The following is a 21708-nucleotide window of genomic DNA, read 5'->3' as shown; positions in this document are numbered from 1 at the left end:
AGATTGCAATTAAAATCATTACAGGTATTAAAATGAAGAAGGAGGAATTATACTTGGTTTCAATATGGGCAAATAAGTGCTAGATGGAAAGAAGATCAAAAAATTGGTATAATGCAAAGGGAGGAAAATTTAATAAAGCAAATTAGAAATCAGACCCAGGAGCATATAAAGAGATTGTATAATGTGTTGCTTGAAATAGATTCGAAAAGGATTTGGTAAAGGATTGTATGATAAAATGGGCACAGAATATTCAGGAACCAATAATGTTGGAAACATGGGAGAAAATTTGGGTTAGAAATGTTAAGTTTACACAAGCACAGAATTTAAGGAAAATTTTATAAGATGTTTTATAGATGGCATTTAGATCCCAAAAAATTATCATGTATGTATCCTAATATCCAAGCGAAATGTTGGAGGTGTGATTGTGATGATGCTACATATTTTCATATTTGGTGGACTTGCAAGAAAATTAAGGTCTTTTGGATAAGAATTTGGTGGATTATTCAAAATGTACTGAAGAAGAAGATAAAGTTCCTGCCACAATTTTTCCTTTTGGGAATTATAATGGATTGTACAGGGATTGAGACTAAACTGATTTTGAACTTAATAACAGCAGCAAGACTGTTGATTGGACAATACTGGAAGAAAGAAGAGATACCTACAATAGAAGAATGGATATTGAAAGTTATTAATTTGGCTGAGATGGCTAAAATCTCAGCGTTTTTAAAAGACAATACGCAGGAAAGATATTTAATTGAATGGAAAAATGGATTGATTATCTACAAAACAGATATCAGATTAAGAAATATCAGATTGCCTTTGAATAATTAGAAAGTTATTTTATGTAATGGGAGGGGTTGGGAGACGAAAAGCTTTGGATGTGGTTATTTGGATTGGACTTTACCTTGTGATTGACCCGGGAAGCCGGGGTGGGGAGGAGGGGATGTTTTGTTTTTGGGAGGAGGGGAAAAAAGGGGGAAAATGTTTTTGTTTTTTTTAAAACTCTTTCAATTAAAAAAAAAAAAAAAAGAAAGGTTTCTAATTGTGCCCAGGATTGTTTTCTAGCCTTGTGGATTCACGTAAAACAGATCAACTGAAAAAAACTAAACCAGATAGGTTAACATGCTTCAGCGTGTTCTGTGAATACAATCAGAAAATGGTAGAACAAGCTTGATCTTAGCTCTGGGTTCAAAATGCGGCGTCCAGACACTGCTGGGATAATCTAGATAGGTCTCCCAGCCAATCAGGAGGTTGGGGAGGGGCCAGAGGGGTCGACCGCAGAGAAAAGGCCAATCCCCTGTTTCGGAGACCCACCCATGCAAATGAGAAAGCTGGCTGCCACAGCACCATCTAGTGGACCGAGGCTGCAACGGGAATGGAGCTCATTGTGAAGGGTGCCTCTGAGCAGATGCAGAGCGCCCTTCCTCTCCTCCCTAGCCAGTTTTTTCCTCCTCCCCCTGCCTTTTTTATTTTTTGAAGCGTCTTACCATATTCCACCCGAGTCACATGGGATGTAGAAATCTACCATGGAGAGGGAGGGAATAAAAAGACAATTAAACAGGTCCACTTCAACCGTGATAAGATCTTAATTGGTTTTGTTCCTACACGATTGTCCATTAAAGGAGGCTGTGTAAACCCAAAAGGAGAAGTGATAAACACAGCGATGCAAGTTTTTCAAAGCGTGAACAATCCGGGATTAAAAAGGAGAAGACCTCAGCCAGGATTAGTGAGCGAGGAAGGAAGGAAGGAAGGAAGGAAAAGAAAGGGAGGGAGGGAGGGAGGGACTGGAAGAAGAGATGGAGGATCTGATAGCTCAGATGCACCAATTCCCCCCTGACCTAAGCCAGGATTAGTGTGAGTGAGTGAGTGAGTAAGGAAGAAAAGAAAGAAGGAAGGAAGGAAGGAAGGAAGGAAGGAAGGAAGGAAGGAGGAAGGAAGGAAGAAGGGAGGGAGGAGGAGGATGTAAAGAAAGAAGGAAGGAAGGAAGGAAGGAAGGAAGGAGGAGGGAGGAAGAAAGAAAGAAAGAAAGAAAGAAAGAAAGAAAGAAAGAAAGAAAGAAAGAAAGAAAGGGGGAAAGAAAGAGGGAAAGAAGGAAGGAAGGAAAGAAGGAAGGAAGAAAGGGAAGAAAGAAAGGGGGAAAGAAAGAGGGAAAGAAGGAAGGAAGGAAAGAAGGAAGGAAGAAAGGGAAGAAAGAAAGGAGGGAAAGAAGGAAAGAAGGAAGGAAGGAAGGATGGAAGGAAGAAAGGAAGAAAGGAAAGAAAGAAAGGAGGGAAAGAAGGAAAGAAAGAAGGAAGGAAGGAAGGAAGGAAAGAAAGAAAGGAGGGAAAGAAGGAAAGAAAGAAGGAAGGAAGGAAAGAAAGGAAAGAAAGTAGGGAGGAAAGAAGGGAGGAAGAAAGGAAGGAAGGAAGGGAAGAAGGAAGGGAGGAAAGAAAGAAAGAAGGAAAGAAAGAAAGAAGAGAGGGGAGGAGGAAAGAAAGAAGGAAAGAAGGAAGGAAAAAAGAAAGGAAGGGAGGGAGGAGGATGAAGAAAGAAAGGAAAGAAGGAAGGAAGGAAAGAGAAAGAAGGAAAGAGAAGGAAAGAAGGGAGGGAGGGAGGAAGAAAGAAAGGAAAGAAAAAAGGAAGGAAGGAAAGAAGGGAGGGAGGGAGGAAGGGGCTGGAAGAGGAGATGGACGATCTGATAGTTCAGATGCACCAATTCCTTCTTGGGGAGGGGATAATGGATCCAAACAGGGAGCTCCTACCCCCCCCCTCCCCAATAACACCAGTCCAAAGGGAAGGGAGGTTTGCGGGGGGGCGGGGCGGGAAAAGGTCCCCTGCAATCCCAAAGGCAGCTCAGGAAGAATCAAAGACATTGAACAAAACACTAAAAGATTAAAACAAACCCCAAAACCCAGAGAGGAGACAGGAAAGAGACGACATCGTGCAAACATTTGGAAAAACAGAGGTTTGGATGTGCGGTCCCTGCACTCTCCGAGGCGCCCTGACACCAAGAAAAGAAGCCCAAATGAAAACGAACCTTCAGATGGGGGCAGAAGCAGGAGACAGGGAGCAGGGAGCACCAGAAGGGCACGGGGAGAGATGGTGGGTCATCTCCCCAGAGCCCCACAGCACCGTGTGGCATCCCAGCTCAATTTCAGTTGATTTCTTCAGATTTATTCAGGGTTGGGTTTTTGTTTCGTTTCGTTTCGTTTCGCTCACCGCTGCATCTTTTGAGATGTAAGAGAAAGGACTGCATAAGGTCCCCATCAATATATATATATATATATATATATATATATATATATATATATATATATATATATATATATATATATATATATATATATATATACACGTCTGTGTGTTTGTGTGTGTGTATATATATTATATGTCTACGGTATATACTGCAATATATTTAAATTATATAAGCAATATATTTCTATCTGTTTGTTTCTGTCGTCTCTCTCTCTCTCTTTCTTATCTCTCATATCTCTATCTCTATATATATATCATCTCTCTCTCGGATTATCTATCTATCTATGTATCTATCTCTATCTATCATATCCTTCTATCTCTATCTATCATGTATCTATCTATCTATCTATCTATCTATCTATCTATCTATCTATCTATCTATCTATCTATCATATCCCTCTATCTATCTCTATTTATCTATCATATCCCTCTCTCTCTCTCTCTCTCTCTCATATCCCTCTATCTATCTCTATCTATCTATCTATCTCTATCATCTATCTATCTATCTATCTATCTATCTATCTATCTATCTATCTCTATCATATTCCTCTATCTATCTTTATCTATCATATCCCTCTCTCTCTCTCTCTCATATCCCTCTATCTATCTATCTATCTATCTATCTATCTATCTATCTATCTATCTATCTATCTATCTATCTATCTCTATCATATTCCTCTATCTATCTATCTTTATCTATCATATCCCTCTATCTATCTCTATTTATCTATCTCTCATATCCCTCTATATCTATCTATCTATCTGTCTATCTGTCTATCTGTCTGTCTGTCTGTCTATCTATCATCTCTCTCTCTAATCTCTATCTATCTATCTATCTATCTATCTATCTATCTATCTATCTATCTATCTATCTATCTATCTATCTATCTATCTAATCTATCATCTCTCTCTCTATCATACCCCTCTATCTATTTATCTATCTGTCTGTCTATCATCTCTCTGTCCCTCTCCCCCACTCCCTCTCTCCCCACCCTCTCTCTCTTCAACATTGACCAAGACTGAAGCCCAGTCCTTATTTGGCTGAGGCTTAAAGAAACCTGACCTGTTGTAGTTCTATTAGAAAATACCGGTAGCAAAATTTTGTCTGCTACGGGTCAAACTATCTCGGCCTTTCCAGGTGAGGTGATCTGGCCCTAAAGCCGAAAAGAGTTTCGTCGAGCGGAGCAAAATCAATTATAATTTACCACCTCATGTAAAACACGGATGTTTTCAATGGTGTGTTTGTTTTTCCCGGGCACCGACAAAACTGCATTTTTTGGACCAAAACTCTCTATTATCTCACCACCCGAGTTTGCATTTCGAGACCTTGAGCCATGCAAAACCTCTGGAACATCAACACACACACACTACACACAGATGGTGCAGCCCGTGTGCGAAGGCCATTTTCTTGGCTTAAAACCTCCACTGTCCCGAATACGCTCTTCCTTTCTTTCCAAAGGTTGATTGCACTATGCAAATCTTTTTTTTTCCGCTTCTCTGCTCTCTTCTGCTTCCCTTGGCACTCTGGATTTTTTTTAAAAGTGCATTTTTTAATATATATATATATATATATATATCCACGTGAGAACCAGCTTAAGAGGCTGTTGGGACAATTGCAAATAATTTATCTCGAGAGGCGCTGCCCCTAGAGAGAGAGAGAGAGAGAGAGAGAAAAGGGGGGAAAGGAGGGGTAGAATGGCGCCAACTCGCTTCACCTGTTCTTCTCCCTCAAATTTTCCTGGCTCCAGAACTGGAGTGTTTAGACAAGGTCTCCTTAGGGTATTATGAGAATCGAGGGGGTAGGATCTCGTGCCTCCACCCCCCCCCCCGGTTCCCGTCTGCCCCCACCCCAAGTCAGGCTTGGAGAAATCTCAGACTGAGCTTGGAGGTTGGGGGGGGGCTGAGGGTGAAGATGCTCCCCCCCCCTCTCCCCAAAACCACCTGCCTCCTGTTTTCATCCTTTTTTTTATGTCCAGAGAACAGAGTTGATCCTATCCCGAACTTGACAGGAAGTGAGCAATTACGAGCAAATTTGGACCAGGGGAGGGGAAAAAAAAATAATAATTCCTCAGATCGTCTCCCCCTCCCCGCCCTGCAACTCTTTGACACCCTCAAGTCAAATTTTCTCCCAAGATTGTTTTGTTTTGCAAACAGCTAACACCATTTCCCCCCCCCCCTTCTCCTCTCCCCTAGAGAAATTTGGTGAACACGGTGCCATTCCTTGCACACACAAATCCATCTCTTGTCAAACGTTCGCAGCCTCGATTTTCTTTCTTTCTTTTTTTCCCACACAAGAGGAAATTTTTACAGGCGAGGGTGTCTCCCCCCCCTCCCTTTCTTTCTACGAAATTGTCTGTCAGGCAGATATTTTATTTCACGTAGTTGGATCTGTTTGTTCACCCGAGTGGCCGGCGGAAAAATTATTTCTGGATAGCATCTGCTAATCTAGCTCACAAGAAGCGTGTTTGCGGGGGGAAAGATGCTTCTATAGTCAAATGGCTTTTCTTTAAATGCTTCTGTATTTAAATCCAATCAATAAAGGCTTAAACATAATTCTGGCAAACAAGAACAAGAAGAGAGAGAGAGAGAAAAAAAATACCTGAAAAAGTGTCGCGATAAAGTATTATTGTATTTGTCGAAAACATTCCAGCTGCTGTTCTTTTTTTTTTTTTTCCCCTAGGGATGCTGCGATTAAGAAGACAAACCAAACATTAGCCTTAAGAGCAAATTCTTTACCTTGTTTAGATATATTATAAATATTAAGTCGGTTCTGGGAAGCCACAAATATTGCTCAGAAATGATTTGGGAAGGAAAGCACAAGTACATAAAAAGGAAATGCAATTTATCTCCTCAATTTCTGGTTTACTACCTGCAAGGATTTGAACAGAGAAAGGAAAAGAAGGAGGGGAGGCAGGCAGGCAGGCGAGATGGAATGGATAGATGGAAAGGAAGGAGGGAAAGGAAGGAAGGAGGCAGGCAGGAAGGAAGGAAGGAAGGAAGGAAGGAGGAAGGAAGGAAGGAAGGAAGGAAGGAGATATATGGAGTTATATGATGGATGGATGGGAGGGAGGGAGGGGAGGGAGGGAGGAAGGATGGAAGGAAGGAGAGATGGAATGGATAGATGGAAAGGGAGGAGGGAAAGGAAGGAAGGAGGCTGGCAGGCTGGTAGAAAGGAAGGAGATATGATGGATAGGAAGGAAGGAAGGAGATATATGGAGTTATATGATGGATGGATGGATGGATGGATGGGAGGGAGGAAGGATGGAAGGAAGGAGAGATGGAATGGATAGATGGAAAGGAAGGAGGGAAAGGAAGGAGGCAGGCAGGCAGGCCAGTAGGAAGGAAGGAGTTATGATGGATAGGAAGGAAGGAAGGAAATATATGGAGTTATATGATGGATGGATGGAAAGGAGGGAGGGAGGGAGGGAGGAGATATGATGGATGGATGGATGGATGGATGGATGGACAGAAGTACGGAAAGGTGAAGAGGAAGAGAGGGAGAAATGGAGGGAAAACGGAGAAAAGAGAGAGGAAGGACGGAAGGAACGAAGGAAATCCCAAATGCACAATTTTCTGTTCACAAGATATGGAAAAGATCTCATCTGTCAAAGGTGGGAACTGGGTGCTAAATTTGCTCCTGGTTCAAAAGACAGCAAACTAGGATTGTTAATGTTGGAGAGAAGAGGATGTAATGGCCTGAAGCACAGCTTAAATGATTATTTACAGGCCCTCTCTGGTGCTTGTGCCAGCCTAACAGGGTTGTTGTAATGGCCGCGTGGTCGTAAGCGAGCAAAATCTATGCCAATCCTAAAGAATTCGGTCATCTTTTCCACTTAAAACAAATCTGTTTGTATGGGAATTATTGCAGGCTGAGTGAAACAGCACCATCTGCTGGTCATTTCTGGTAGCGGCCTATTGTAAACTCACAATAGTGAGGTTCCTCAAATTAGACGGATTTCCAGAATATTTTGGGGCGGGGGGGGCACAACGGTAACCCTCAAAGAGAACATTAAAGGCCTATTCGCATTGGGGGTGGGGGCACTCCTGAAAGAAGGGGAAATGCGCAAAAACCGCATAAAATGGGCTGAAAAAACACGGAACGACGACCCTGCCAGGTTGCCCACCCTGCCCAGAAGCAGGCAAGCACCTGCATTGTTAGCAAAAGGGCTGACAAAGAAAAAAAAATCAAATCAGAGGGCCTCTGGTGGCTCAACAGACTAATGCAGTCTGTTATTAACAGCAGCTGCTTACAATTACTGCAGGTTCAAGTCTTTATAAGGTAGGTAAAATGAGGACCCAGATTGTTGGGGGCAATAAAAGTTGACTTTGTATATAATATACAAATGGATGAAGACTATTGCTTGACGTAGTGTAAGCCACCCTGAGTCTTCGGAGAAGGGCGGGATATAAATGCAAATAAAAAAAAATCAAATCAGAAGGTTAAGTTAGACTACTCCTCAACATGGAGGTTCTACTGACTGCTCTGCTAGTTTGCTGATAAGCCGTCCGGGGCGGGGGCGGGGGGGGGGGAAGCACCAAAGCATTAAAGATGGTCAGTAAGGAAATCCCACCGCGTGTTCCCTCTTTTCTCGGGATCTTAATGATAGACTGCTCCTAAACAGAGAGGCTCTGCTGATCCTCGGTGGCCTGGCAGGGTCGTTTCCCAGACCTAGAAGGTTAAACCAAGGCAAGATTAAAGGTTAATCTTTAATCAAGATCCAACCAAGATTAAACCAAACCTGGGCAGATTTTAAGAGGTGTGGACTTCAACTCCCAGAATTCCCCAGTCAGAAATAATGGAGGCCGTTGGGGGATTTGTAGTCCCTCCGGGTGGGGCTGAACTACATCTCCCAGCATTCCGTTGGGCAGATTTTGGCACAGCTTTTAAAAACGATTAAAAAAACACACACACGCACTTTATTATACCGAGGAAAAAGCAATACAAAAACATATTAGGAGTGTAATAAAGCTCAAGTTTTCAGTAGATTTAAAATTTTGAACGTATTTCTTTTTTTTTTCTTTGGAAAAAGCAAAGCCAAATCCTCCACAGTTCCAAATTATGCACTTTAAAAGAGCATATCATTCCCATTCAAGCCAAATAATATCATAGCAATTCACACATCAATAAATATCGACCGGTTTTTTGTTGTTTTTTTGGACCTCAGTTCATTTTCCTTTAAAATAATATGGGGGCATTTATCCCCAAATTGGAGATGGCAAAGTCAGACTTTTAAGTTGTTCTCTCCATGTTATATTTTGCACGCACAAAAAATGGTGTTTTTAAAAACTGAATCTCATTTTGAGTGGGTAAGAAAATAATAATAATAATAATAATCCACAGGACTGAAAGGCTCGGAAAGAAAAGAAGTTGGTCAACAATTCCCCCCAAAAATATATCAAAATATCCTTCCAACTCGCTGCCATTTTTGGCGAATGACGGGCATCCCTTTTTAAAAAACAAAAAAACAAAAACACCACTATTATTTGTTTATTAAACCCGTTTATATCCACAGGTGACTCTGGGTATACCAGTGCTGGAAACAAGTTAATAAATGCATTAAAATGATTAAAAACCAAATTGGTCTTCTTCCATGAAAAGCAAAAAAAAAAAAAAGCTTTTTTTATTCCTAAATTACAATTTAGGAGCTAAAGCCCCTCGGCCAAATTTGGAGGGAAATTTCTGCTTTTATATGCCGTTCCTGCACACAAATCTCTGCTGTTTGCATTTCCTGCAATTGCCCTCCCCCCCCCCACAGTAACAAACCCCCAGCCCCATAGGCCCCTCCCCCAAAACCCCCAATGTGGGGTGGGAAGGAAGGAAGGAAGGAAGGAAGGAAGGAAGGAAGGAAGGAAGGAAGGAAGGAAGGAAGGAAGGAAGGAAGGAAGGAAGGAAGGAAGATGGGTGGGTGGGTGAATGAGAGGAAGGAAGGAAGGAAGGAAGGAGGGAGGGAGGGAGGAAGGAAGGAAGGAAGGAAGGAAGGAAGGTTGGTGAATGAGAGGAAGGAATGAAGGAAGGAAGGAAGAAAGGAGGGAAGGAAGGAAGGAAGGAAGGAAGGAGGGAAGGAAGGAAGGAAGGAAGGAAGGAAGGAAGGAAGGGTGGGCGGGTGAATGAGAGGAAGGAAGGAACGAAGGAAGGAAGGAAGGTAGGAAGGAAGGAAGGAAGGCAGGAAGGAAGGGTGGGTGAATGAGAGGAAGGAAGGAAGGAAGGAAGGTGGAGGAAGGAAGGAAGGAAGGAAGATGGGTGGGTGAATGAGAGGAAGGAAGAAAGGAAGGAAGGAAGGAAGGAAGGAAGGAAGGAAGGAAGGAAGGAAGGAAGGAAGATGGGTGGGTGGGTGAATGAGAGGAAGGAAGGAAGGAAGGGGTGGAGGAAGGAAGGAAGGAAGGAAGGAAGGAAGATGGGTGGGTGAATGAGAGGAAGGAAGGAAGGAAGGAAGGAAGGAAGGAAGGAAGGAAGGAAGGAAGGAAGATGGTGGGTGAATGAGAGGAAGGAAGGAAGGAAGATGGGTGAAGGAAGGAAGGAAGGAAGGAAGATGGGTGGGTGAATGAGAGAAAGGAAGGAAGGAAGGAAGATGGGTGGAAGAAGGAAGGAAGGAAGGGTGGGCGGGTGAATGAGAGGAAGGAAGGAACGAAGGAAGGAAGGAAGGTAGGAAGGAAGGAAGGAAGGCAGGAAGGAAGGAAGGAAGGAAGGAAGGAAGGAAGGAAGGAAGGAAGATGGGTGGGTGGGTGGGTGAATGAGAGGAAGGAAGGAAGGAAGGAAGGGTGGAGGAAGGAAGGAAGGAAGGAAGGAAGGAAGGAAGGAAGGAAGGAAGGAAGGAAGGAAGGAAGGAAGGAAGGAAGGAAGGAAGGAAGATGAGTGGGTGAATGAGAGGAAGGAAGGAAGGAAGATGGGTGAAGGAAGGAAGGAAGGAAGGAAGATGGGTGGGTGGGTGAATGAGAGAAAGGAAGGAAGGAAGGAAGATGGGTGGAAGAAGGAAGGAAGGAAGTAAGAAGGAAGGAAGGAAGGAAGGAAGGAAGGAAGGAAGGAAGGAAGGAAGGAAGGAAGGAAGGAAGGAAGGAAGGAAGGAGGAAGGAAGAAGGAAGGAAGGAAGGAAGGAAGGAAGGAAGGAAGGAAGGAAGGAAGGAAGGAAGGAAGGAAGGAAGGAAGGAAGATGGGTAGATGGGTGAGTGAATGAGAGGAAGGAAGGAAGGAAGGAAGATGGGTAGATGGGTGAGTGAATGAGAGGAAGGAAGGAAGGAAGGAAGATGGGAGGAAGAAGGAAGGAAGGAAGATGGGTGGGTAAATGAGAGGGAGGGAGGGAGGGAGGGAGGGAGGGAGGGAGGGAGGAAGGAAGGAAGGAAGGAAGGAGGGAAGGAAGGAAGGAAGGAGGGAAGGAAGGAAGGAAGGAAGATGAGTGGGTGAATGAGAGGAAGGAAGGAAGGAAGATGGGTGAAGGAAGGAAGGAAGGAAGGAAGGAAGGAAGATGGGTGGGTGAATGAGAGGAAGGAAGGAAGGAAGGAAGGAAGGAAGGAAGGAAGGAAGGAAGGAAGGAAGGAAGGAAGGAAGGAAGATGAGTGGGTGAATGAGAGGAAGGAAGGAAGGAAGATGGGTGAAGGAAGGAAGGAAGGAAGGAAGATGGGTGGGTGAATGAGAGAAAGGAAGGAAGGAAGGAAGATGGGTGGAAGAAGGAAGGAAGGAAGGGTGGGTGGGTGAATGAGAGGAAGGAAGGAAGGAAGGAAGGAAGGAAGGAAGGAAGGAAGGAAGGAAGGAAGGAAGGAAGGAAGGAAGGAAGGAAGGAAGATGAGTGGGTGAATGAGAGAAAGGAAGGAATACACTCAAATACACTCAAATTACAGTGAAAAAAAAAATAACAGCAAATTTAACATTAAATTAAATTAAATTAAATAATTAAATTAAATTAAAAGTACAACAAAACAGCTTTTTATTACACCCACAATACAAATGTAAAGGTTCCGAAATAAAATCCAATGCAAAGCATAAAAAAAAACATTGCTATGAATTGCTAATCGGGGGCTCTGTTCTGTGATTGGCTAACCAAGATGGATCCGGGTCGGCTAAACCGGAGCGACACGAAGGGAAGAGGTTGGCCTTGTGGGGCGGAGGAAGAACTGGGGGCTCAGGATGCTCCTAGCCCTGGTCCATGGTGTAGCTCTGAATGGCTGCCTGGAGGAAAGGCCGGTGTGTTACGTGCTGGATGGACGTAGATGACGCAACACTTGGACCCGAAGAAGCGCAGGGAGAGGCTGAAGAGGTTGGAGACTATGATGACCGTCTCAAAGATGGCGACCGCCATCCCTTCCGAGACGGTGGTGATCAAAACAAGCAGCACCCAGGAGCTGAAGTAGCCCAACCATGACGACGGTGATGAACTTGGCTGTTGTGACTCGTCCTCCCTCCTCTCCTCAGCTGGGCCCCTCCCGTCTCCAACCGGGCCTTTTATCAGACTCCGAGTCTGATAATGAAGATGAACGGCCTGTCATAACTCCAGCCTCCGGCCCTGGCCCCATGCCCGGAGAGGATTCCAGGAGTGAAAGGAGTAGCCCGATAAACCTCACGCATACAGCGTGTGTTCCTTTGGCTTAGCCGTCAGAGCAGGAAGCCAGCCAGGTATTGGAATTGCTCGGGCCTACTCCTTCTGACCCCTCCCTTTCCCAGACAGCAGATCCAGCTGAAGACAATTCAAAGTGGGAGGACCCTCGCTTCCGGAGATCTGAGAGGCGACGCCAGCGGAAGGAAGGGAGGGGCAGGCCTGGATAAATGCTGAGTCATGGAGCCACACCCCACAGCCTATATAAAGGACCTGCTTTTGGCATTCCAACCTTGAGTCAAGCAAAGTCTTCTCTAGTTGGCTGATATTGGACCCTATCGCTGAAGTCACAACTTGGACTCCTGCCTGCCTTGAGAAGCCTCGAAGGAACTTGGCAAGCTGCAGAGGCTTCGTTGCCAAGTTTGTTACGGACTTCCTTGACTCGTTCGTTGGAGTGGGGGTGGGACACGACATTGGCTGTCGTTGTAGCTCTTCAGCAACACCTTCCCCGCGTAGGCCAAGCCGAAGCACAGGGAGGAGAGGATCATGTCGAAGAGGTGGTGGACCACAAGCACGGATAGGTAGTCAGTGTGACACGTCAGGATAAGCTCCGCCGGGTTCCTGATTAGGGCAGTCTTGACGAGCTTCGGGTAGCGGTAATGGAGGTTGAGCACCACGGTGGCCACCTTGATGGGGGAAACGGTGGCGACGAAGACCTACTTAAGTGGTGGGTTTCTACCAGTTCTACCCGGTTCGGGAAAACCGGTAGCGGCGGCGGTGGGTGGCCCACCCGCCTGGACGTCATCACGGACGCTCTGCGCGTGCACGCTCACATTTGCGAACCGGTAGCAAGGTTAAGTGAAACCCACTAATGACCGACTGCCCTTTGGATATGGACCAGGCGGTGAAGGCAGCGGGCAGCCAGGCCGCCATCTTGAAAGCGCAGAGGTTCTGGAAGGAACGGCCGGTGGCGCAGGCGAGGTAGATGGTGACACAGAGGCTGTACCCCACCAGACTGAAGAGATATCGCAGCTCGGTGGGGAGGTAGGAGAAGACACTCCAGAAGTCCAAGATGAGGGAAGATAACATGAGGAAACATAGCCTGCCACCGGCTGATCTCGCCACCGGGGTGTTGGCATGATGGGCAAAGGTGGTGAGGATGCCCAAGATGGCCGAGAGGCTGAGGGCGGAGAAGAGAAGCAGCACAAAGGAGACAGGATGGTCCCACTGTAGGTATACCATTATCTTTGGGAAGAGTGCTTCTTGGCCAGGATGGGACCAGATGTTTGGCAGGCATTTTTGACAGATAAACCTGTCTAAGGGGAAAGAAAAGCACAGAGATAGGTCTTTCAACTCTGCTGGGTCCTGGGGAGACCAAAATATCTGGGATTTTTTTTGGAGAAAACTTAAAGATGGAGGAAATCTAGGGATTCAATTAGCTTCTCTCCGGACAATTTGGCCAGGAGATTGTTGCTGTTTTCATTCATCTTCAAAATGTGTTTGAAGAATGAAAATGGCATTTGTGGGGGGGTCAACGGTTGTCCCTGGTCACTGATTAAAATTTCTGTTAGTCTTTTGTGTTAAAACTAATGGGCACACAACTAGGACCACACCCACACAGGATGCTACGAAACAGCCAACTAATCTGCAAACACCCACTCCACCTACCAATCAAGATGCAACCACACAGCCAACCAACCGCTTACAGCAACAAAGCCAACACTCCCCACCTCCCCACCAGTATTTATAGAGAGATGGCAGCTCCGACCACGCTTTGCTCGCACAAGCACGAAGCCGTAAGCACCAGCCTGAAGATGACGAGTGAGACCTCGTCAAAACGTCGCCAAGATACTCTCAACCTTACATGGGAAAAGACCTGAATATGCCAAGACCTACATACCTATACCCATGAAAACCTACGAAAACATATAGACAGATATAGATTTTCCCCCAAAATAAGACCCAACCGGAAAATAAGTCCTAGCATAATTTTTCAGGATGCTCGTAATATAAACCCTACCCCCAAAATAAGTCCCAGTTTGGATTGCCAGCCAGATGGGTGCATTTAGTACCGTATTTCCCCCAAAAAACCAAGACCTAGCCAGATAATAAGCCCTAATGCATCTTTTGGAGCAAAAATTAATATAAGACCCAGTCTTATTTTCAGGGAAAATGATAGATTTTGTAGATGATAGATTAGTATGGATGGATGTATATATGCGTGTGCGTGCTTGTGTGTGTATATACTATCTTTCCCCGCAAATAAGACATCCCCTGATAATATGCCTTCCCCCCTAAAATAAACCCTCCCCAAAAATAAGCCCTCCCTGAAAATAAGCCCTCCCTGAAAATATTTAACCGCATGCTCAGCCGGTCCACGCCATTTCCTCTGGTTAGGGTTAGGGAGACAGAGCTGGAAATCAGGTATGACAGCAAGAGGAACCCCATCTTGCTCCACGCACCCCAAAATAAGACCTTCCCCGAAAATAAGGCCAAGCGCTTATTTCGGGGTTCAAAAAAATATAAGACAGGGTCTTATTTGTGTGTGTGTGTGTGTGTGTATGTATAAATTTGTGTTTTGCTGATAAAGAAATTTGGTACAAATAGTTTGTCGTGAAAGCGATTGCCTGAGGGCTCCTGGATTGGAGTTGAAAGGCGAAAGAGGAAGCAGTACGCTCCCTCCCATATTGGGGCAGACCAGGTGCTTCGACAGAAAAACACTTAATACACAGAGAGAGAGAGAGAGATTTTCACCCCAGATGCAACTCACCTGCTAGGGATAAACAGTCTTCTTTTGGCACCTGGTGTGGGTGCAACTCAGCAGGCGGTGCAAGGCGTGAGCGACAACACAGATGGCCGAGTACACGTTGAAATCCACGCGGTTCCCCGTTTGCCGGAGGCTCTTATGGGAGAGCGGAGGGTGGGGAGACATTCCTGGCACTCCTGGTTGCACGTGCCGCCAGGGACCAGCCTTCGGGGGTCCCTGCTCGCCTCAGAGGGTCCCCAGACTTCCCTGACTCGGAAGTCGTCCAACCCTGGGACAGGGACCTCCTACACAGCCACCCCAAATACGCTTCCCAGGCTGGAAATGTTGCGGAGGCCGTGGATGGACAGGTCAGTTGCCCAGGCGTCAGTGGCGATCCACAGCCGGCCGGCTTCTTCAAAGAAGGCCAGGAGAAGAAGTTCCAGGCCGAGGGCTACCGCCACCTTGGCTGTGCTTCTGTGGATCCAAGCCACCGTGCCCCTGATCCTCTCCTGGATGGGGCCGCTCCAAGCCGGGGGAACCCTTTGCTGCACCAGAAGGGTCTCCTGGAGGGCGACACAGGCTCAGGGGGCCTGGAACTGCAGCAGCTGGAGGTTCTGGTGGCCGTACTCGGCGTCGCTAGCCAGGACGATGAACCAGTTCCACCCGAAGTGACGCAGCAGACGCAGCACGGCCGCCATCTGTTGCTCGGCACTCGGGATGGTGTGGAAAGCGACGGGGAGTATCCGGGGGTTGCCGAGAGCTTCCGGGGTTGCGCTGTAGGTGATCTGAAGCGAAGGAGAGGAGAGGAAGTTTAATTCCAGGTGAAGCAGGAAATCTTTTTACTAACTGCTGACGGGCCTGTTCTAAGCTTGCTAACCATCAGGCAAAATACAGGTGGGAGTCTATCCCTCTCCTTTCCTTCTCCTTCCTTCCTTTCCTTCTCCTCTCTCCCTTCTTTCTCTCCATTTATTCTTGCTCCCTTCTATCCATCCCTTATCCTTCCTTTTCCTTCCTTCCATTTATCCCTCCTCCCTCCTGATGTAAATGTTAATAACTGTAATATATTAAATGAATGGCCTTCCTTCCTTCCTCTGCTCCCACTTTTCCTTCCTTCCTCCCTCTCACCTGTTTTTTTCCTTCCTTCCTTCCCCTCTCCTCCCGCTTCTCTTTCCTTCCTTCCCCTTTCCTTCAGTTTCCCTTTTCTTTCATCCCCTCTCCCCCCCGGCTTCTTCCTTCCTTTCATCCCTTCTCCTCCCCTGCTTCTCCTTCCTTCCTTCCTTCTTTCCCCCTCCCTCACCTTCTTCTTCCTTCCTTCCTTCCCCTTTCCCCTTCCTTTCATCCCTTCTCCTCCCCTGCTTCTCCTTCCTTCCTTCCTTCTTTCCCCTTCCCTCACCTTCTTCTTCCTTCCTTCCCTTTTCCCCTTCCTTTCATCCCCTCTCCTCCCCTGCTTCTCCTTCCTTCCTTCCCCTTCCCTCACCTGCTTCTCCTTTCCTTCCTTCCTTCTTTCCCCTCCCCTCCCTTGCTTCTCCTTCCTTTCATCCCCTCCTCCCCTGCTACTCCTTCCTTCCTTCCTTCTTTCCCCTCCCCTCCCTTGCTTCTCCTTCCTTTCATCCCTCCTCCTGCTACTCCTTCCTTCCTTCCTTCTTTCCCTTCCTCACCTGCTTCTCCTTCCTTCCTTCCTTCCTTCTCTTTTCTCCTTGCTCCTTCCTTCTTTCCTTCCTTCCTCTTTCCTCCTCTGCTCCTTCATTCCTTCTTTCCTTCCTTCCTTTCCTTCCTTCTCTCACCTGCTTCTTCTTTCATCCCCTCTTCCCCTGCTTCTCCTTCCTTCCTTTCCTTCCTTCCTTCTTTCCCCTTCCCTCACCTTCTTCTTCCTTCCTTCCCCTTTCCCCTTCCTTTCATCCCTTCTCCTCCCCTGCTTCTCCTTCCTTCCTTCCTTCCTCACCTGCTTCTCCTTCCTTCCTTCCTTCTTTCCTCCTCCCTTGCTTCTCCTTCCTTTCATCCTCCTCCTGCTACTCCTTCCTTCCTTCCTTCTTTCCTCCTCCCTGCTTCTCCTTCCTTTCATCCTCCTCCTGCTACTCCTTCCTTCCTTCCTTCCTTCTTTTCTCCTTTGCTCCTTCCTTCTTTCCTTCCTTCCTCTTACCTCCTCTGCTCCTTCATTCCTTCTTTCCTTCCTTCCTTCCTTCCTTCCTCTTACCTCCTCTGCTCCTTCCTTCCTTTCCTTCCTTCCTCTTTCCTCCTGCCCGCCCTTCCTTCCTTCCTTCCTTCCTCTTTCCTCCTCTGCTCCTTCATTCCTTCTTTCCTTCCTTCCTTTCCTTCCCCTTCTCTCACCTGCTTCTTCCTTCATCCCCTCTCTTCCCCTGCTTCTCCTTCCTTCCTTTCCTTCCTTCCTCTTTCCTCCTGCCCCGCCCCCTTCCTTCCTTCCTTTCCTTCCTCTTTCCTCCTCTGCTCCTTCCTTCCTTCTTTCCTTTCCTTCCCCTTCCCAGCTTTTATGTTATTAGCCTGTTAGCTTAAGCCACTTAATTTGTGCCATATTGTGCTTCCAATTTTCATTTGGGGATTAATATGACACAGTGATTATTTTATCCTGTTAAAAACACCTGGCAGGCCTCTCCCCTGCTTTTCCCGGCGAGAACCATGCGCTCACCTGCGGGATAAGAAAGTGACTCTGAATATAAGCCGCCGTGATGGCTGCCAGGGATGAATCAGGACCGATGACGGCGACGACCCCGGGGGCGGTACGAAGTGTAATTCCTGCCGATTCGGATCGGCGAGGAGATGCAGGACGGGGTGGATGGTGTCGGTGAGGGGGGCAGATGTCCATCATTTCGAAGCCCAGCAGGACTCCGGTCAAGAGGTTGCTGGAGTTATTGATCTCCTCCACCTCAAACCTCATGGTGTGGAAGTAGCTGTAGCTGGCCCTCCTCGGCAGGTACCTGTGAAAGTTAGGTGAGGCAGAAAAAAGGGAAGGTGGGTATCACCCCGAAAGGCTTCCTGGCCCATCATCCCCTTCCCCATCCACTCTAAAATCGGCCCTGGGCCAATATAATAAAGGGAACACATATTTTAATTTTTACATATGTTAGAATTGCGTTTTCACAGCAATGGAAAAAGGAGGAGATCCCTGCAGAGAAAAAGCGTAATAGTAATAGTAATAGTAATAGTAATAGTAATAGTAATAGTAATAGTAATAGTAATAGTAATAGTAATAGTAATAGTAATAGTAATAGTAATAATAATAATAATAATAATAATAATAATAATAATAATAATAATAATAATAATAATAATAAATAGAATGTGCTGAGATAGATAGATTAACGCTTAAAAGAAAAGAAAAGGAAGAAACAGAATATTTCTTAACACGGGACTTGTTTTACCAGTGGCTAACGATCAAGAAACAGAGGTCAGAAACTAAAAAGATGAAAAGGATGGTTAAGTAATTACATACTGAAAATGTTCGCAGATGGATAAGCTAATCGTATTATTACTCTGTGATTAATATGGATATGTATATTATGATTATCATTATGATTATTGTTGTAGCACTACTCAAAACTAATTGTACCCACACATTGTTCAGATAGATACGGAGTATATATATACCCTCTTTCCCTGAAAATAAGACATCCATTGATAATAAGCCCAATCGGGCTTTGGAGCACATGCGCTAAAATAAGCCTCCCCCCGAAAATAAGCCCTCCCCGAAAATATTCAAACGCAGAGCTGGAAATCAGGCAAGATGGCCTTCCCAAAAATAAGGCCAAGCACTTATTTTGGGGTTTAAAAAATATAAGACAGGGTCTTATTTCCGGGGAAACACGGTATATGTATGTATGTATGTATGTATGTATGTACTGTGTTTCCCCGAAAAGAAGACCCTGTCTTATATTTTTTTGAACCCTGAAATAAGCGCTTGGCCTTATTGCCAGGCGCTAAAAAGCCCGATTATCAGGGGATGTCTTATTTTTGGGGAAACAGGGTAGATAGATAGATATAATGATAGATAATATTTGTTTTCTGAGGTTTCTAGAAGCACTAAGCTGTAAACATCTAGCCTGATGATGACGAATGGGATTTCGTCGAAACGTCGCCAAGACACTTCCAATTTTACGCGGGAGAAAATCTGAATAACCAAAGACCTACATAATGATATATATATAGAGAGAGAGAGACAAAGAGAGACAGAGATAGAGATGATTGACAGATAGATAGATAGATAGATAGATAGATAGATAGATAGATAGATAGATAGATACATAGATAGATGATAGATAGATAGACAGACAGACAGACAGACAGAAAGATAGAGATATACAGTACATACATTCAGTATATTGGTCAGCTTCAAAACCTTTTACCGTGTTTTCCCAAAAATAAGACCCTGTCTTATATTTTTTTTGAACCCTGAAATAAGCGCTTGGCCTTCTTGCCATGTGCTCAAAAGCCGATTGGGCTTATTATCAGGGGATGTCTTGTTTTTGGGGAAACAGGGTAGATAGATAGATATAATGATAGATAATGATATATATATAGAGAGAGCGAGACAAAGAAAGACAGATATAGAGATGATAGATAGATAGATAGATAGATAGATAGATAGATAGATAGATAGATAGATAGATAGATAGATAGATAGATAGATAGATAGATAGATAGATAGATAGATAGAATACTGTACATACATACATATAGCATATTGGCCAGCTTCAAAACCTTTTACCATGTTTCTCCGAAAATAAGACTCTGTCTTATATTTTTTTGAACCCTGAAATAAGCGTTTGGCCTTATTGCCATGCGCTCAAAAGACCAATTGGGCTTATTATCAGGGGATGTCTTATTTTGGGGGAAACAGGGTAGATAGATAGATATAATGATAGATAATGATATATATATAGAGAGAGCGAGACAAAGAAAGACAGATATAGAGATGATAGATAGATAGATAGATAGATAGATAGATAGATAGATAGATAGATAGATAGATAGATAGATAGATAGATAGATAGATAGACAGACTACTGTACATACCTACATATAGTATATTGGCCAACTTCAAAACCTTTTACCATGTTTCCCCAAAAATAAGACCCTGTCTTATATTTTTTTGAACCCTGAAATAAGCGCTTGGCCTTATTGCCAGGCGCTCAAAAGCCCGATTGGGCTTATTATCAGGGGATGTCTTGTTTTTGGGGAAACAGGGTAGATAGATAGATATAATGATAGATAATGATATATATATATATAGAGAGAGAGAGACAAAGAAAGACAGATATAGAGATGATAGATAGATGATAGATAGATAGATAGATAGATAGATAGATAGATAGATAGATAGATAGATAGATAGACAGACTACTGTACATACCTACATATAGCATATTGGCCAGCTTCAAAACCTTTTACCGTGTTTCCCCGAAAATAAGACCCTGTCCTATATTTTTTTTGAACCCTGAAATAAGCACTTGGCCTTATTGCCAAGCGCTCAAAAGCCCGATTCGGCCTATTATCAGGGGATGTCTTATTTTGGGGGGAAACAGGCATACATGCATATGTATGTATGCGTGCATGTATTAATAAAACATATATTTAAAATAATAATAAAATAAAATCAGCCCTTGGAGAGTGATGGCGTTTGTGGCGGGTTTGAGTCTCTTGTCACAGCTCCTTTTTTTTTTTAACCTTCCAGGCATAAGATAAAAAAACAACAACACCACCACCTTTCTCCTTTATGTACTTTCTCCAAGCGAGCACCTCTAGGCACCTTCCTTTCTCCCGTTTCCAAGATGACGGCGCCAAAAACTATATTTTGAGATCGCTGCGTAACGTGAGAAGAGAGACACCCTAAAACCATGGCGTTGTGTCCACGAGAAGTAATGGGGCGACCCGTTCCAAAGGAGCCTAGAAGATTCCTGGAAGGGGTAGCAAATTCATTGCTGGCCCCAATCACGCATAGGGAAGGGACACCCCACCCACCCCCATGGAGACCCCCGCCAAGGGAGAGATTAAAACATGGGACAGATTCGCTTTGGAAGGATCCCTGACAGTGGCAGGAGCAGAAAAACAGCACATTTAAATTATCCCCATAACGCAGGCGAGAAAACTGAGGCCGAGTAAACCTTTCGCGAGCTCACGGCGCCATTTATCTCCTTCCTAACACAAGCTTTACGTATGAATCAGTCCCAGGCCCATCTCATTCTGTGTTTTTAATCATGCAGAATGGCACCTTTCCATCCGGAGAAGGCCAAGTGCCAGGAGAATGGCAAGATTTGGGGCGTGGCCAGTGCCCCAGTTTGAACAGAGACCCTGCTTTGCAGAGGGCCACTTCTGCAGTCTGCTGTTGTGTGCCGTAGTGGATTTGGCAGCAGATTCGGACAGTGAGGCGGTTGGGGAAGAACATGGGCCAGTCCTGGAGTCTGGGGAAGGCTCTGACGAGGGCTCTGCGTCTGAGGCAGAGAGCGGGCCAGGGCCGTCTGACAGTTATCAGCTGCCTTCGGAGTCAGACATCAGTGAGGCAGATGAACAGCTGAAGCCTGTCCCCAGTGTGCACATGCAGTTGCCAGACAAAGGGAACAGCTAAAGAACAAGGGTCGACTTGGGAGTAAGGCCACAGGTGGACGATGAAGGGCCCCTCCCAGAGAGAATAAAAGAGGAGAGACTGGGGAGTGGAGTTTGCAGGAGACGATTAGTTCATTCCTGGATTCTTGCCAATGAAAGATATTGGCCTGGCCGCTCTCCAAAGCCTGATAAAAGTCGGTAATTGTGAACTATCTTGAAAGACTGCGGGAAAGACTTTGCTGGAGAGGAATTCACTGTAAATTAAATAAAAGGGGTTTATCGGGACGAGGACTTGGCTTCGCGCTGCCGGGGAAGCCTAGGTCAGAACATCCGCGTAGATCACGATCCTCGACGTTTCTTCCCTCTGCTACTTACTGTTTTCAGACGGGCACCTGGGGATACCGCGGAGGAGAGATGCCCTCCAATTCTGCATGCAGGGAGAAGAGACCCCACCCTCCAGGATATAATCTCCTGCCAGGTGGAAAGTGGTGAAGTGGAAGTGGCCATGGCGAAAGAAAGGCAGAAAATTGTGCCCGTCGCGAGCACCATGGTCTTCCCCTGGCACCCGATGGCTATGAAAATATTCTCCTTCACTTGTGTTGTGGCTTCTTTCTTTCACCTGCTCCTTTGCGTAAGTGGCCAAAGCCG

General features: G+C 45.3%; 1 protein-coding gene across 1 annotated transcript; it reads right to left on the bottom strand.

The window, feature by feature from the left end:
• Positions 1-11359: 11359 nt before the first annotated feature.
• Positions 11360-17398, bottom strand: TAS1R2 (taste 1 receptor member 2). Its single transcript, XM_058161460.1, is given in 12 exon segments — positions 11360-11404; positions 11406-11568; positions 11722-11729; positions 12227-12445; positions 12636-13164; positions 14534-14669; positions 14672-15050; positions 15096-15290; positions 17150-17230; positions 17232-17268; positions 17270-17313; positions 17315-17398. Coding segments are annotated over 12 exon segments (1920 nt in total).
• Between the last annotated feature and the right edge of the window lie 4310 nt (positions 17399-21708).

Source organism: Ahaetulla prasina, chromosome 18 (genome assembly GCF_028640845.1).
Source record: "Ahaetulla prasina isolate Xishuangbanna chromosome 18, ASM2864084v1, whole genome shotgun sequence".
Lineage (NCBI taxonomy): Eukaryota > Metazoa > Chordata > Lepidosauria > Squamata > Colubridae > Ahaetulla > Ahaetulla prasina.
Note: the sequence above shows the minus strand (reverse complement) of the source record. Positions and strands in the feature narration are given on the sequence as shown.